The 16234-nt window shown below is 46.4% G+C and overlaps 1 protein-coding gene across 1 annotated transcript in view; it reads right to left on the bottom strand.

Annotated features, from left to right (window-relative positions):
* Nucleotides 1-16029, bottom strand: part of ERGIC3 (ERGIC and golgi 3) — a 28472-nt gene extending 12443 nt beyond the window's left edge. The window contains exons 1-7 of the mRNA XM_054845742.1: nt 15538-16029; nt 15272-15342; nt 14575-14662; nt 13172-13291; nt 11276-11369; nt 9932-10097; nt 8457-8514 (exon numbers count right to left, since the gene is read on the bottom strand). Coding sequence (XP_054701717.1) covers nt 8457-8514; nt 9932-10097; nt 11276-11369; nt 13172-13291; nt 14575-14662; nt 15272-15342; nt 15538-15625 — 685 coding nt within the window. The 5' untranslated portion in view covers nt 15626-16029. The remainder of the gene's footprint in view (nt 1-8456; nt 8515-9931; nt 10098-11275; nt 11370-13171; nt 13292-14574; nt 14663-15271; nt 15343-15537) is intronic.
* Nucleotides 16030-16234: the final 205 nt, after the last annotated feature.

The following is a 16234-nucleotide window of genomic DNA, read 5'->3' as shown; positions in this document are numbered from 1 at the left end:
GTCCCACCCTCCTTTTGGTCATGAGCCACATCAGAGAACATAACAGGCTGAAATGTAAGTATTGCTTTACTTGAGGCTATTCTTCCAGCCAGAGCAGCTGCAAGGTGAGCTTAATCACACAGCTGCACAAACGCTTGCGCAGTACAGCGATGCTCAGGGAGGGACAGGGATGCCCCTCCTGGTAGTTGTGCTCCTAGAACCCTACGCACGATTATGGCATTTATCAGCTTTAATGCTTGGGTAGTCACATTTGTTAGCATGTGAAGTGGGAGCTGAGTACTAATAAGGCTGACAAATCTTACAGTAATAGCGCAGCACCAAAGAAATTCAAGGGCAGCACTTGGGGAAGACCAGTCATTAACTAACCTGTTATACCAGATGTACCTCACGCGTCACCCATTTTAACAGTTATGGCTATCCAAAACAAAATTTCCCCACAGTGCTCTACTATGCCTTCCACAAACAAAATGCCGATGAATTACTTTTTATAAAAACTCCTCTCCAATAAATGATTTACAACTCTGTGAAAAAGCATGATTCATACGTTCAGTTCCCAAAACAGTCTTCCACCAGACCACAGGTTTATTTATCTTTGATCACTGAGGATTATGCTAAGCACATGTGTATATACTCTAGGTTGCAGATAAACGTCCAGCTAGCCATAGTTTGCTTACCATAAAACAACAGGCTACTTAGCCTGCTTAGAGAAGAAACCGAACCAGGAAACAAGAACAGAAGATCTTAAGAGACTGTCAACTAGGACCAGAGATTGTTATTTCTGAAGAAACGTGAACACACTCCTTCCTTTCCGTAACTGCAGCTAAGTGCCTAGCTAGGTAAAACAAAGAGACCCGTAAAACATCTATGGTTTGTCAAAAAGTCTGTCTGTTTTCATATAACCTAGTTTTCTTTGCTGTTTTAGTAACACAGTTTTAAGAACTGCTGGCTATCTGAAGAATTCTCCCCATCTTGCATTCCTGACCCAAACAACCACAAAGCCTCCTTATGCTCTGAAATTCAGTCCTTTACCTGTAAAACAGGGCTAACAGCACTTACGACTACTCGGGACTCTGTCAATAAACACATGAAGACTGCAAGAAACCCAAGACAGAGCTACCCAAACACGTTGCTCCAAGGTGAGCGAGGACACCAATTTTCAAACTGGGGATGAATTTTCTGAGGGAAAACATCTCACAGGAGCACAGCAGCAGGAAGGCGATGAGTAGCACAAGGATGCGTCGTGAAGAGGGGACTGAGGCAGGGAGCAACACAGAAAATTTTGCAGCTAGGGGAGAGAGAGAACAAAGCCAAGAGCCTGATCCCTCTACCAGGTGTTACTAAGTCAGAACATCACATCTCCACCTGTAATCACCACGATTAACATTTAAAAAATCTAGTGGCTTACAAACTCTTGGAAAACCTCCTACTGAGTATTCTGAGATTAGCAGGCTTGATGCAGGAATTCCCAGGAGAAATTCTCCAGCCTGTTGCACAAATGAGATTACATGAAATAATTATCCCATTTGACTTCAAAAGGCAGAAGTCTCTCCAACATGTCACCACGGCCCCTTGGATTACATTATCTGCACAGAGCAACTAATAATCCACCAACACATTCTCTCCAACACTGATATATTAAAATCATTTAAGACAAAGATTCTCAACCTTTTCCATCTGGTGACCACAGAAGAATGACCTGGGATTGCTCTCCTTTCAGCTTTCAGGAAATCTTCTAAAATCCCAGCCTAGATCAACAGCTCCTCCCAAAGGAGATTTATGGGCACAGCAAATAATAGAAATTCCACTAGTTCTGTAGTAAGTAAATAGTTTTGTGAAAGGAAAAGAAAACAACAAAAACCCAGAGGGTACAGCACTTACTCTCAACAGTGTGCACTGCAAAAATGAGCAGATGAGGAGAGAAAAGAGAAATATTCAGATCCTCACAATGAAAAGATACAGAGATTCAGATAGAGCAGCATTTAAAACTCATCCCAAAAAGGGGAAGAGTAACGGCTTTGCCGGTGTGCTTTCTAGGCCATATAAAATGACTCCCTAGATAGCCAAAGGGAGGACTGATACATGGACAAGCAATCGTGTAAAGTGTAACAGAGAAACAAAAGTGCAGGAATTAACCACTAAAAGGAAAAATGCAGTGGGATGTCCATATATGTTAAGCGAGCTCTAAAGCAACATGCCAGATAGCAATGCTGGTTATAGATTCTTTTCCAGTCTTAAGGTAACAGAAAGGTCATTTTAGGAGCAACCAAAGCTATCCAGAACTGCACTCAAGATTTACACTTACAACATATTAACATTCAAGGCTGGGTAACAAGTTCTTGTTCTTAACTGGTCCTGTGCTTCCTGCATCACACATGATGAACAGAGAAGGCAGCAAACCATGAGGTTTACTCAGCGAGTCCAGAGGAGGCCATGGAGATGATCCAAGGGCTGAAGCACCTCTCCTGTGAAGACAGGCTGAGAGAGTTGGGCTTGTTCAGCCTGGAGAAGAGAAGGCTCCGGGGAGACCTTAGAGCACTTTCCAGTACCTAAAGGGGCTACAGGAAAGCTGGAGAGGGACTGTTCACAAGGGCAGGGAGTGACAGGACAAGGGGAAATGGCGTTAATGGTGAAGGAGGAGAGATTTAGATTAGCTATTAGGAAGAAATTCTTCCCTGTGAGGGTGGTGAGGCACTGGCACAGGTTGCCCAGAGAGGTTGTGGATGCCCCATCCCTGGCAGTGTTCAAGGCCAGGTTGGATGGGGCTTTGGGCCACCTGGTCTAGTAGAGGGTGTCCCTGCCCATGGCAGGGGGGTTGGAACTAGATGGGCTTTGAGGTCCCTTCAAGCCCAAACCAGTCTGAGATTCTATGAGGTTGGTTTTGTTCATTCTGTTGCAAGATCCCAACAAAGATGAATACCTGGAAGGATGGGGGGCAGGGGAAACGCATGTTTGGACAGCATATCTCCAAGGAGGTTAAGTAACCTCCTTTTTTGTTTTTTTCAAAAGACTGTTCACATATATTCAACACCGTGCATGACTAACCAATAACTGTCATAGACTTACACTTCCTCAGAGATGGGCCTCTGAATTCTTCACCCAGCAACTTCAATCCACTTTGCCAAATGCTACATCCCTGTTGGTCCTTCTACAGCAGCATGGTTTTTGGTATGGAAAAGGTATGGAGAGCCTCTTAATGGCTCCTTGACTAACGTTAGGCATTCCCAACAACTGATACGGCTTGAGCTCTGAATGGATTGGAGTCCAGTGGAAATGTCACATGTGTGGTCTCCAAAACAGACTTGATATAACTCAAAACCAGTTTGTCCATCTACATAGGAATGGGTGACACCTTGCATCTTTCAGCACCAAGACAACCAAACTCTGAAAGGAGTTTACCAGCGTAAAAAGAAAAGTCCTTAGCAATGCTGAGGATGAAATAAGAATCTCAGCCTCTGGTATTCATTTGGGGATGAAAACGGTCAATTCCCTGGCAGACACGACTTTGGGACAGAAGTTAGAACAGGCTCACAACACACACCCTCTATGGAAGAAATACTGTATCGGTGATCAGACAGAGGATTTGGATCTCCTCCACACTGAAATGGTGTCCTTGACTGATGGAGATTGAGTCCCATGTTATTTTTTTTTTCAATAATGTTGATGGGCAGGAGAAGAGATCAGATGAGGAACAGTAACAGCCCCACAACTAGTAGGGCTCCAGGAAAGGAACAGAGAAAGAGGCAGCAGTCTCTGCAGAAAAAAGAATTTGTGTCACTTGCTCCCGGTTGCCAATGAGAAGATGCCAAGGGACCTATAAAATGACAACCAGTCTTCAGCTGAAGACTGTAAGTCCTTTTGCAATTAAGCATTCAAAACATTTACAAGTATGCAGAATAAGAGAGGCTATTGCAGTCATCCATCGTGTCCAAGGATGCCTTCGAGTAGGTTGTGGCTGTCAAACACATCTCTAGTAGAAAAGGGAATAAACCCTTGCTCAAGTACATAGGCAGAACATTAACAAAAACGTACAACTGACCAGTGAATTTCTCCTCTTAGCTAAAAAAAGCTTTGTACATTTCTAGGCAAAGCTCAGTGGCTCTGAGCAGGCAGCTCCTTTTCCAAACCATCATCGTCTCAGAGAGCAGCTTACTTGGCTTTTTTTCCTTCCACAATCATCATCACAGATGAGGAGGAAAACAAATGGTAATCACAAGAATGGTGCCTTCGAAGATAACTTTGTTCCTCCAGTTGACCATGGAGGGTGTAAGGAAATGACAAAATTCAGATCACACAGAGAACTGTTTCACCCACAGAAATCACCATGGTCACTGAGAGCATGTCTTCAGGACAGAGAATATCCTGAATGTTATCATCAGCACCACCTTCTTTTCTGGGGAATTGAAGGAATCTGATGATATGTTCTAAGGAATCGTGAAAAGTGCTCTGGCTGTCAATAAAGCAAGATGGGCAATGTCTTTCCTAGAAAATAGTGATGATGGCACCTCAGCAACAGAGAGGTCCACAGATAACCTAAAGGATGAACGAGAAGCCTCAGCTTCCCCTTGACTAGGAGAAATACGGCAAGGAAGAAGGAATTGATAGGACGATCGCCTCTCTCCTGAGGAACCTCTCACTAGGGGCTCTCCCGCGTGCTGGAAACTCGCTGCCAGGCACCGCAGCTGAAGCGGGAGACGGCTGCTGCTGCTGTACAGGCATGGACAGATGTGGCAGCAGCGCCTGAACCTGTGGCTTAACCTCCGGAGGCTGCAAAGCTGGATCATTCAATCATTCCTCTTTTCTCTGAGCCAGGAAGGAAAGCGAGAAGGTGTGAACTGCTGCAAAGAAAACAGCCATGATCTCCAGAATCACAAACAGGCACAGCTGGTGCTGGAGGCTGTCCTCCCAGAGGCACAAGGGAAGGAGACAACTCCACCAAAACCTGCAGCACCCTGCATAAACCCAACAGAAAAACTCAGTTTAGGATCCAAAGCCTGCGGAGCAGACGCGAGTGAAGCAAACCCAGTCTCGGCTCCTTCCAAATGAATAAGCAGGGCTTGAGGCTGTGCTGCTTGGAACGGAAGACTGTAAATAGCCATAACGTTTGACTCTGGTTTTCCCTTGATGCAGGAGAGCCAGGACAACTAACTAGTTTCCCTGCCAAAAAGTCTGCTTGGAAGTACCGCTTCAGTCCTCCTCACGACCTCCTTCCGTCCTCCTCCTAACGACCGGGGATTTCTCAGTGCAACTGGATCGCAGATGAGCTGAGGAACAAGACAAGACCGTCTGCAGCCGGTATGACACTGAGGAGCCGGGGTCTTCTCTGACCCTCTGAAGATGGAGCATCACGGTGCGGGCTTAAAGCGACCAGTTTTCAATGCTTCCCGTAACTTGGGACGAAAATCAGAGTCCCTGCTCGCTTCAAAAGCAAATTCCCCAAGCTCCAGCTCGGATTCTCCGGGAGAATCACAGTCTCTGAAGACAGACAGAGCACCTGTCCAAGAAGTACAAGCAGTATGTTTACGCACTGGCTAAAAGGTCATTCACCATTACGGATGGCACCAAGGCGTAAGATCAGCCGTGTGAATTCTCCGAGAGAGAACGATTTCGATGACCTGAGATGAGGAATGAATAGCAACGCACACTAAACCATCTAGTAATGATGAAAACTAAGATAAAACAGGAACAACATCTATGCTGCAGAAATACCTCTAGTAATAAAGTGCTCAGCCTCCAGTGGTCAGCTGAGAAGAACACAGCATCTGAGAAGAACATAGGCGGTTTCTATACAGAATCTTGAAGGCCACGGTGCCCGGAGTGAGACCTTTTGCTTCATTATCTGCAAAACGAATATTAAAGTTGACACCCCTAAATATGATAATGAGCTAAAAGGAGTACATGCTAAACCTATATGACTATAGTACTCGACTCTCCACCCAAATCATGTTAAACGTCACCCGTGGCAGGGAACAGCCAAGGCTGAGCTATAAAGGATACTGAGGAAGTTATCCCTGGGAGGGCGGGGGGGGGTGGGGGAAGAAAAGAACCTGGAAGAGGCGGTCGACGGGCTGTGCTCCTTCTCCTCCACCCACTTCTATCTGCTTCAACTTTGCGAAACTGAGTCAGTCAAAGTCCTTTGGGGGCTCTGACAGGCAAACGTTGACTCTGATATGTGGCTATATATAACCCTTTAGACTTAAACTGTTGACCAAGTCTGGGACTAAGACTAGACCCAGCCGCACCTAGGCTCCTCTCTGAGAAGGAGTTTAGAGAGCAAGGGGGTGCTTTCTGAACCTCGGGACTCAACGGGAGGGCCTCCCTCGGCCACACATCGGACTCCCACCCTTTACGTGACAGGCATAAAGACTACCGCGGTATATGGATATTTAAGAAATAAGTCTGGGGAGACCTAAGATTTGGGTAAGGCATTTTTCTGAGAAGGTTTGAGATGTTAGGGGATGGATGGATGGATGGATGGATGGATGGATAAAAGTTGCATTAACCCAGCAGAGCCGGACCTTTCCCTTCAGTTCTCTAAAGACAGAAAAACACCCTCCCTCAATTTCCAAATTACATTTCCTTCCGGGCCTGGGGATTATGAGAAACCAGAAGGAATGCAAAGCTGTCTTTAATGACCGTGCAGAACAACTTTCACCTGGGTTGGGTACATGTGTATAAACACGGAACCAACGTCAACAGAACATGAGAACAAAGGTGTTACATACAAGCAGAGAAAAACAGCCACGCAAACAACAACAGGGGAGGCGAAATCATCTCACCTGGATTCGCCATTCACGCAGGCAGAAACAAAACAAAAAGGACAAAATAACACTTTTCTTACAAGTGGACAATTTTTAATTTTTAATTTTTTTTTTTTTTTTTTTTTTTTTTACACTTTTAGTTTTTCCGCATTTCCAGTGTTTCTGGTTCCTTCAGGCACATGAGTGTTGCATAAAGGCAGGAAGGAGAATTTGTGTTAAAACAAGTGAAATGCCAAACAGTCGCTTTGCAAAAGAAAAGATTTTCAGGAGACCATCAGAGGTCCTTGTGGCAATTGCACGTTAGTGTTTAAAAACACTGGTGTCTGCTTATCTCTTATAGGAACATTGTGGATGGAGATCCCCAAGGTTGGTTTGAGAAGCAGCCAAAGGAGGGAGTCTTAGGGCAGCAAGATGGCCCTGTTTTGGCTAGAGAATGCAGAATAAACAGATAGACGGTTTCTATACAGAATCTTGAAGGCCACGGTGCCCGGAGTGAGACCTTTTGCTTCCTTATAATTATATAATATAATATATTATTATTATTATTATAATTACGATCCAAACGAGATATTTCCAAGGGAGCTCAGGAAATATCTCACAGAGCTCTGCCCTCTGACTAATACTAGTCAAGTTTTTTAAGGGGAAAAAACCCCCTTCCTTCCTTCTTTCTGTACAGTTTAAAAAAAAAAAAAAAAAAGATCATGAAGAAAGGTCATACTGAGGCAGAAAACAGCCTCAGCTTCATGTACAAGAAAGACCAGGCTCCAAGATGTCCATTTTCCTCACGGGTCTGAGAAAACTCCTTGGTTGTTTCTTGGTGCCATGAAAACACTGCCCAGAAAAAGGTTAGGAAAAAAGGGAAATCATGTGTTATGAATAACTAGGAAAGCAAGAGAGAACTCCCCACCTGGAGTGCTGTGTCCAGCTCTGGGGTCTTCAGGACAAGACAGACATGGACCTGTCGGAGCAGGTCCAGAGGAAGCCACGGAGATGATCTGAGGGCTGAAGCACCTCTCCCGTGAGCAAAGGCTGAGAACGTTGGGCTTGTTCAGCCTGGAGAAGAGAAGGCGCCAGGGAGACCTGACTGTGGCCTTTCAGTACTTAAAGGAGGCTTATAAGAAAGATGGGGACAGACTTTTTAACAGGGCCTGTTGCGATAGGATGAAGGGGAATAGTTTTCACCTAAAAGAAGGTAGATTCAGACCAGATATAAGGAAGAAACTTTTTACTGTGAGGGCGGTGAGGCACTGGAACAGGTTGCCAGAGAAGTTGCAGATGCCCCATCCCTGGGAACACTCGGGTCAGTCCGGACGGGGCTCTGAGCAACCTGATCTAGTTGCAGATGTCCCTGCTCATTGCAGGGGGGTTGGACTAGATGGCCTTTAATGGTCCCTTCCAACCATTTACTTGAGGTTGTTGTACATCAGAGCAGCAGTTCTGTGGAACCAGTGAGACTGTCAGACTGCCCATAAACATTCTCCTCCCAAGTTCTTCCACACCCATGTGGCAGCACCTCCAGAAAACACTTCTATTTGTTCACGATGGTTCTAAACCTCTGTAACAAAACTTCAACAATGCCCTCCTCACCGCAGCAGTGTCATCGCTATTATGGATAGCAGTGCAAAGACATTCAAAGAAAATGGTCAGATACACTTGGAAGCTAAAGGTCACAATAAGCAGGAAAAGAAAATACTTTACCATGGACATGAGACTGTTGGAAACTTTTTCCTGGTGCAAAGTGGAAATTTCCAGCTACCTGTGGGAGACAGAAATCTTTCATTAAAAGGTCTGAATCTATATAAATAAATCAGTCGCAGCGGTGCTTAGATTTTTACATTTTTGTTTAAACAATATATACACCGAGCACCTCACTTTCATGAGATATGAATTTCCTCTTTTCCTCACAGGCAGTCATGTGGAAAGCCATAATTACATACTGATGTTGGTATTAACTGTTCTAAGTAGATTATTTCAGTGGACATAAAAATGGGAAGAAGAAAGAATTAAGTCTATTGGGAGGGAACTGACTGCTGCTGCAGAAAATACAAAAACGTATCACAAAAAAGAAGTGGAGAAAGTAACTGAGGGGGAGACTGAGCAGGGTAACAAAAAAAACTTAATACAATAAACAGCAATCCTACGTATACGTCCATGAAAATAAGCTGCATCCAAAACCCACAAAAATAAAGCACTGAACTTGCAAAAAAATACCCAAGCCCCAAAACACCCCAAAAGACAAAGGCTGTTAAAATTTCATCCTGGAATCTGAAAGGGATGTGGATATCAGGTGCCAATCCTCACTGACACTTACTAGCAATTATACACACTCTGCCCTGGAGGATCTGAATGTGACAGAGGGTCCTGTAATGGTTCGGTACCCATGATGATGCTCAAATCACAATGTCTGGCTTCATGAGTAAAAGGTTTACTTTCCAGAAATAGAGAATGTGGTCTCCAAGAAGAGTACACCAAGATGCAAAAAACCCCCAGAGTTTGAATCAAAAATTTAAAAAAATTTAAAAAAATTAGCCTGGGCCTGACTTCTAGAATGTACTTGGATACGTAACCTGCACATCCAAGTGTTCTGGGTTTGTTAACACACCAAATGACAGGGTAGTCACATAGTTATCTGGTACATCTTGTACTACGTTTTCCTACACCAGTTGCAACAACCACCTCTCTGAGCATTTTCAGCTTTGTCAACCAACTCCAACAGTCTTGCTTCCGCTGTTTTTCTAAAGAGGATAACATTTCACTCTCTCCGGCACCTCTGCTGGCAAGTGTTGGCTACTGGTACCTCCAGCATCCACTAGTGGTCTCTGTTTTAAGACCAGAAGGGCAGGTGGGACAATCTAACCTCAAAGCAGCTGCCTCTCCTCCTCCAGAAACCTCGGCAAAAAGACTCACTAGACAGTAGGAAAAGCTAAGCTTCTCCAGCCGGCAGGCTGCCTACCAGCCCACACAATGAAACAAAGCATTAGCCCCTTCCCACTGCTTTTCCTGACTCTCCTACTGAACTCCTTTACGGGCACAAGTACCTTGCTGAGCCCAGGGGTTGTTATATTACAGTCCTGTGAACGCCTAAGGCTGGAAAAGGAGAGGAACGCCCCAATTCTGCCTTTTCACAGTCAGCACCACCATGCAGCAGGTTCACAGCAAAACCCATCTCTCACCTTGTTGACCTCTAGGAAACCATACACTTGGCAGCCCTCGTTCTTCTGCTCTTGCATTTTCTGGCTAAACCCTTCCCTCTTGCACTGCTCTATGCTATCCGGGTTCTTGAAGGCCCAGCCTCGCCGCCTGTATGCTTCTCTGACATCGTCACAAGTATTACAACACCTGCAAAAGCACAAGCACCATCATCTTACCACCTTTATCGCTATAAAGAGACACTCCAGCTCAGGACTTGAATTCGTGGCGGATTTTTCTCCAACAAAGTGATACAGCAAACATCAGGGACCAGACCTCGGGAGCTGACCTAACACTCCTGAAGGAGCTCGAGCTTTTGGATGTACTTGTTGAGATTTCAGCATGAGGATGCAAGCTGGTTTCATGCAGTGCTGGAGTCTGAAGAGGGCTTTGCCTGTCCTTTCAGACAAAGAAATTTGTAGCAAAGAAACTTGCTACAAAAATGACACCAGCGTCCCACAGTTCTGAGCAGTTTGGAACTTCTCCCTGTGAACAAAGCATCTGCCTGTTTCTATTCCTCCTTTCCTCTGCTTTTAGGGCAAGACTGTCAGCATTGGAGGGAGGGTTAACAGTAAACTTGCTTCGTTGCTTTTCTACCTCTGGGTAACACCTTGGTCACGGGAAAGAACAGTCTTCTGTCTTGGCTGCGTGTTTTGCTGGACCAAAGAGAAAGCTGAAGGCTGCAGTCATGAATCCCACAAGATGGAAACATCTACAGGGAAGCACACAACTTGGCAGATGGGACAAACCAAGTCGCTACAGAGACAGTAACAGCGAAAGATAGTCCAGAACCTGCAGCCTATCACGGATCCATTCCTACAGGAATTTGCAGGTAGGAGGAATGAGAAACACCAAATGACACCCACTGTTTGTGTGAGCGATAAACATCTGGTCTTTGCTCCCATAAGGATGCGAAGCTTGCAGCAGCAGTGCAAAGGATGCAAAGCCATAACTAGGTTTTATTCCAAGACAGCTCATGCAATGGTGAAATAATTTACGCAGCTCCCCTCTGGACACCAAATAACCCCAGAAAAGATGCAGTTTGCTGAGATACAGTCTTTGTGCTACTGCAAAGGTAGTGCAGTTTGCACTGCCCTTAAACAGGCGTGCAGACAAACTAGACAATTTAACTCTGCACGCTCTTAACAATCTGGAGTGCCGCTTCCAAAAGCATACCAAAACCACAACAGTTCTCACTGTTCTCGGAACACGTGCCCAGGAGGATTTCATTGCACAGACCTTCATAGACATTTCGGAAAAAAACCATGCACGCAACAGAACAGTCTGAATTCAAATGCTAAGAAGATATGAAAAGATGTAAAGGTTACCGAATGTCCTCTGACTCTGCCCCGTAACAGCTCTCACAGCGATCGGCATCCAAAGAATCTGGATCAAACACTTTTTCTTCTTCCTTCCCCAGCTCTAAGACAAAAGAGGAGGCAAAGTGATGAGGCATGTCTAGAAATGCTATCTTGTACTCTTGTTTTGTTCGACACCCAGTAACTGCAACGACTGTGTGTCGGAAGCTGCGCATCCTGCAGTCAGGCACTGCTGACGGGATAAAACGTTATCAGGGCCTTGTTTGTTGAGATTGGGAGGTGTAACAGGTGCACAGAAGTGAGTATAAAAGACATCTGTATTTCGTATTAGCCACAAAAAGAAGAGATTTTAGTTAGAAAGTACAAAATATGCATGAAAATCAATCCTTAATCTTATTTCTTTCATCAAATACTTTATGGTAGTTATGATCAAGCAAATAAAAACTTTCAGGAAAATATACCCATTATTAAACAACTGTGCAAGACTTGCGTTCTAAAGCATACAACGTTCAAAGTAGTTGGATGTGCACTCAAGAATTCATCATAAAAACTGGTACGGCTTTTAATCTTGTCACCACACTGAAAGATAGCATTGGGAAGAACACAGCTGAATAATTGCTATGCTTTGTCAAAGCCATGATTCCCACCATTTCAGTAAGAACGCCTGTACAATACAAGCAGTCTTTCAAGATACAGCAACCAGGAACAGTTTTTTAAACATCATCAGTAGCTGCCTGATGAGCTGTCTCAGAGACAGCACCCAGAGGTAATGCACACAGCTGAGAGACTACAAAGAATTTGCAGTACATAAAGCTCTACATGTGGGGTTTCCTCCTGTTAACATGGTCCTCAGCTTGCATGCACATATGCAGTGTGAAACATGTCCACATTAAAAGGAAGGAAACGATAAGAACCACCAATAAAGAATTCAATCACTTATTGTCATTCAATGGAAACGAATAAGATGACATCCAAGCACAGAATGCAACCTACCAAGAAATCATTAAGCTATTAACTATTTTAATGAAACTACGATTAGGAAAAGCCTCCAGATACTACTCCACAAAATTTGGGTATGCTTTCCTACATTTAAGGTCAATACTGCTATAGCTGCCGTTTAAAGAACTGACTGAATGTCAGTGTTACTAATAGGAACTGATAATCGTAGAGTTTAATGAAGATGGGTGGATACTTCTGATCTAACTTGCAACATGGGTGATGGAAACCGAACTAGCCGCGTGCTTCTTCCAGACAGCAGAAGAAATTGCTTGTTGCATGCAACACATCCCATCTATTTTAAAACACCTCTTCTAGGCGAGATAGTTTGCGTCCTACAAGTTTCTCTTCCTCTCCACTGATTAGATAAGGAGTTGGAGCAACCAGTTCAGATGGAGCAATCCTGATGGAGACTGGCAATACAAGCAAGGCAGGAGGCCTACATGTGTTAACTGAGAACTAGATACGGAACAGATGCTTTTGTCCCCAGACACTAGATTTGAAATGTCACAACCTCTGAATACAAGAGTTATTCAGAGAGGCTGCTAAGTGACACAACAGTAAGAACACTTCCACCACATTCCCACGACAAACGGGAGAAACTCTCATACCTGCCAATTGTTCAGCTCTTGGCTTAGGTTAGCCTTTCAACTTCAAGAACAGAGAAGTTAAATCTGAGTGATACAAATCAACAAATTTAGTTCACGCTGCTACGTAGAACTACACTACCTCCCAGAAAAGGTAAGAAGGAGCTCATGTTTTGGAAAGGAACAGTCAAGACAGTATCACGGTTAGACGCAACACTTTGCCAGAATCGTTTCTTGTTTGTATCAAAGTACAACGATGAGTCATAACATGTAAAAAACACAGAGGAGAGGTTTACGTAGCCAAGGTAGAATAGCATCTTACCATGTCGCTCAGCCTCTGGAGTCACACGATTGCCAGCTTTATCCAAACGTTGTTTAAACAGATTGTGCTCTACATCCAGCTGCTGCTCTCCTGCTACATCCATGGCATCAATGCTCAAATCTGAAACCAGCGAGCAAGGAAAAAGGTCAATAAACACACATTTGTTACGGCCTGCGGCAGGCTGAGGAAGAGCGTTCAACCAGTGAAGATACAGAATCTTTCAGCGAGGGGGATAAGAACGTGCCAACCTGGAAGAGTGCGTATGGATGGGGACTTATAGGGAATAAAACACACATTGCAGCACCCTAAATGACCCTGCCAAACATGGGCTTTGGTTTGGTGGACAAGAAGGACTGTTTCCAACTGCCACAGAAAGCGTTACCCTGAGAAATAATGTGCTTTGGGCAAAAAACCAAAACAAAACCCCTTAAAGACCACAACCGTTTTCAGGAGTTAATTGGTTGAAAGCTGCCTCCTACCTCTACTCCCTCACCCTTCCCCCTTCAACATCAGCACATTTCCTTCTGATCCCTTTTCACAAAGAAGATTGAGAAGGTCTGTGGGCCCACTCTGGTATCAAAACTCCATGATGCACTTCCTGGCTACACGCTCCCTTAGAAGACTGACAGCTTCTCTGCACAAAACAGCCGAGGATTCCCATCGCTCTGGCCTTCCCACACACTTTTAAATGTGAGCAAGGCAAAGACCAATAGTATCTTGGGTGGTCAGAAGGAAGACAGACTCACTACATTTAGAGCCCAATGCATTACCCAAAAGAATTACGACAACAGAACAAGAGGCAGGGAAGATTAGTGCGCAGTCAGATAACAGGCACAGCAGTAATACCCAGGAAGACTTGCAACATCTTCCGTCACTTCATACTGCTGCTTTGTTCTGAGTTTAGTTAAAAGGTAATCAGATTATTAACGCTCCTTCTGATTTAAAAAATTTTGGAAAAAGGTTATCACATGGCATTGGCATTACAGCCAGAATTTCAGTACTAAAATCATGGAAAAGCTGTGCTTCATCAAGTAACTTCCAAAGGAGGCTCTAAAGTTTTTCAGCAACACCACCACCACAGTCAACTCTTGAGTCCCAAGTGAACTCCGGGCCAGCTTTTTCAGTATTAGTGTGCTCCCTGACAAAGTACAACACAACGTAAGAAACGGAAGTGGGTTTATACCTTTGCCTCATTTATAAACTCGAAAAGTAATGCTGCCTGACTTGGAAGCGCTGCTTGAATGCCCAGCAGGCCTGGCTGGAATCTCTGCATAACCACAAGGGATCATCAATTCCTCTCTGTCCATGGCCCAAGCAGCACTTGGAAGCACCATGCTACACTGAGCCTCTCGGGCCCTTGGCAAGTAGGAAAACTATCCCCAACATTCAGAAATCTGACTCACAAGCACAAGGCATATGTGGGAAAATAACGTCCAGGTTGATCTTCAGTTTATCTCCCCTCGATTTGTCAACGTACAATTCCGGGTGAACCTAGAAACAAAGAAAAAACACAGTCGTCTTTCACTTGGAAGCAAATCAAAAGGCCTCTTTCCCTCGACTGCTCTGGCTCAGGAGCTCATTTTCAAGACCTGGGGTTTGTCAGGCACCTGAGCTGCTGCCTCCCGCACCTTCCACAATAGGTAAGCGTTTGCCATTTCTAAAAAGTAATCCTTTGGGAATCTCAGAGTTTGGAGTGGGGACAGGGGGTCCCGCGGTGCTTTGCTTTGCTTTGCTTTGTATTTTGTGCTTGTTGAGAGCCGAGATAGCGAGAAGAGATTTTGAGACGCTCTCCTGCCACAGGGTGCCGGAGGCCACCAGCCAGCCCTGGCACCAAGCGGCTCTCGGGGAAGGGCGACCCGCTCCCATCGCCAAGGCGACCAGGAGGGGGAAAGAAAAAAAACCCAAACCTGTCTGCGGCGGGTGAAGCTGCTGCACGGGCAGCCCGGAGGAGGCGGCGGCTCAGCGGGAGCGCGGGGGCACAGCAGGCCGCCACGGGCCGCAGGGCAGCCTCTCCGCCGGGGCACCGCGAGCAGGAGGCAGCACCGGGGGGGGGCCAGGCTCCCCCCGCACCACTGGGCCCCCCCCGCCGCCGCTACTCACCTCTTTGGTGAGGTAGTACTGCAGCTCCGAGAAGAAAAGCAGCACCACGATGAGCCCGCTGACAACCGTCACTGCCGGGGAGACGAGAACCGCCATCAGTCCCGCCGGTCGCGCCCGCCCGCCTCGCCTCAACCCCGCCTCACACCGCCCGCCACTGCCCCGAGTTGCTACCGAGCGCCGGCCCGCAAGGTCGCCCCGGCCGCCGCACCACGGCGAGGCCCGCGCCCTGCCGCCGGCCCCCGACCGCCCTCACCCCGCCCGCTCACCCAGCGCGCCCCCGCACGTTTTGACCCGAAAATCTTCCAGGGTCTTGGGGAAGGCATCGAACCGCTTCAGCCGCCACAGCGAATCCATGGCGCCGCGCCACCCGGAACCACATCCGCCTTCCGGGGCCGCCCGTGCTCCGCGGCGCGAAGCCGGCCGACGGGGCTGGCGGGGAGGGGCTGCGGCTCCCGGGCTCCTCTAGGGTAAGGTCCTCGCTGCCGCCTCGCCTTCTACTGAGTCTCCGTGCTGACGGCGCACGGGCCTTTGAAGGGTACCCAGGAGACGCTGGCTGTGCCGAGATCGCTCAGCTGCAAAGGGCTTGATACCGAGGCGAAGCTGCTGGTAGGGAGCAGTTTGCACTCGGTTTTGCATCCTCCCCCTCCCTTCCGTTGCCTCCGCCTTTGGAAGGTCTGGAGGTTGTTACTAATGCCCTTTGAGAACGACGGAGCCGGCCCTCAGGCTGGCTGTCGCAGCAACAAAGCGGAAAGCAAAGCATCTTGGGAGAGCACCAGCGCTTTTTGTGCTGAAGCGTGGACGGAAGGGAAAAAAAACCCCACTCTCTTGCCCCACTTGCCATCCCTGGCGGGTACTCGCCACCCCTTCATTTTGAGAACACCTCCTTTTCCCTCTTTCCTCGCAGGGAACAGCGATGAACTCAAGAGGTGAAATCAGACCGCAGGTCGTCATAGCTTACTTGTG

This window comes from Grus americana, chromosome 17, assembly GCF_028858705.1.
Source record: "Grus americana isolate bGruAme1 chromosome 17, bGruAme1.mat, whole genome shotgun sequence".
Taxonomy (NCBI): Eukaryota; Metazoa; Chordata; class Aves; order Gruiformes; family Gruidae; genus Grus; species Grus americana.
Note: the sequence above shows the minus strand (reverse complement) of the source record. Positions and strands in the feature narration are given on the sequence as shown.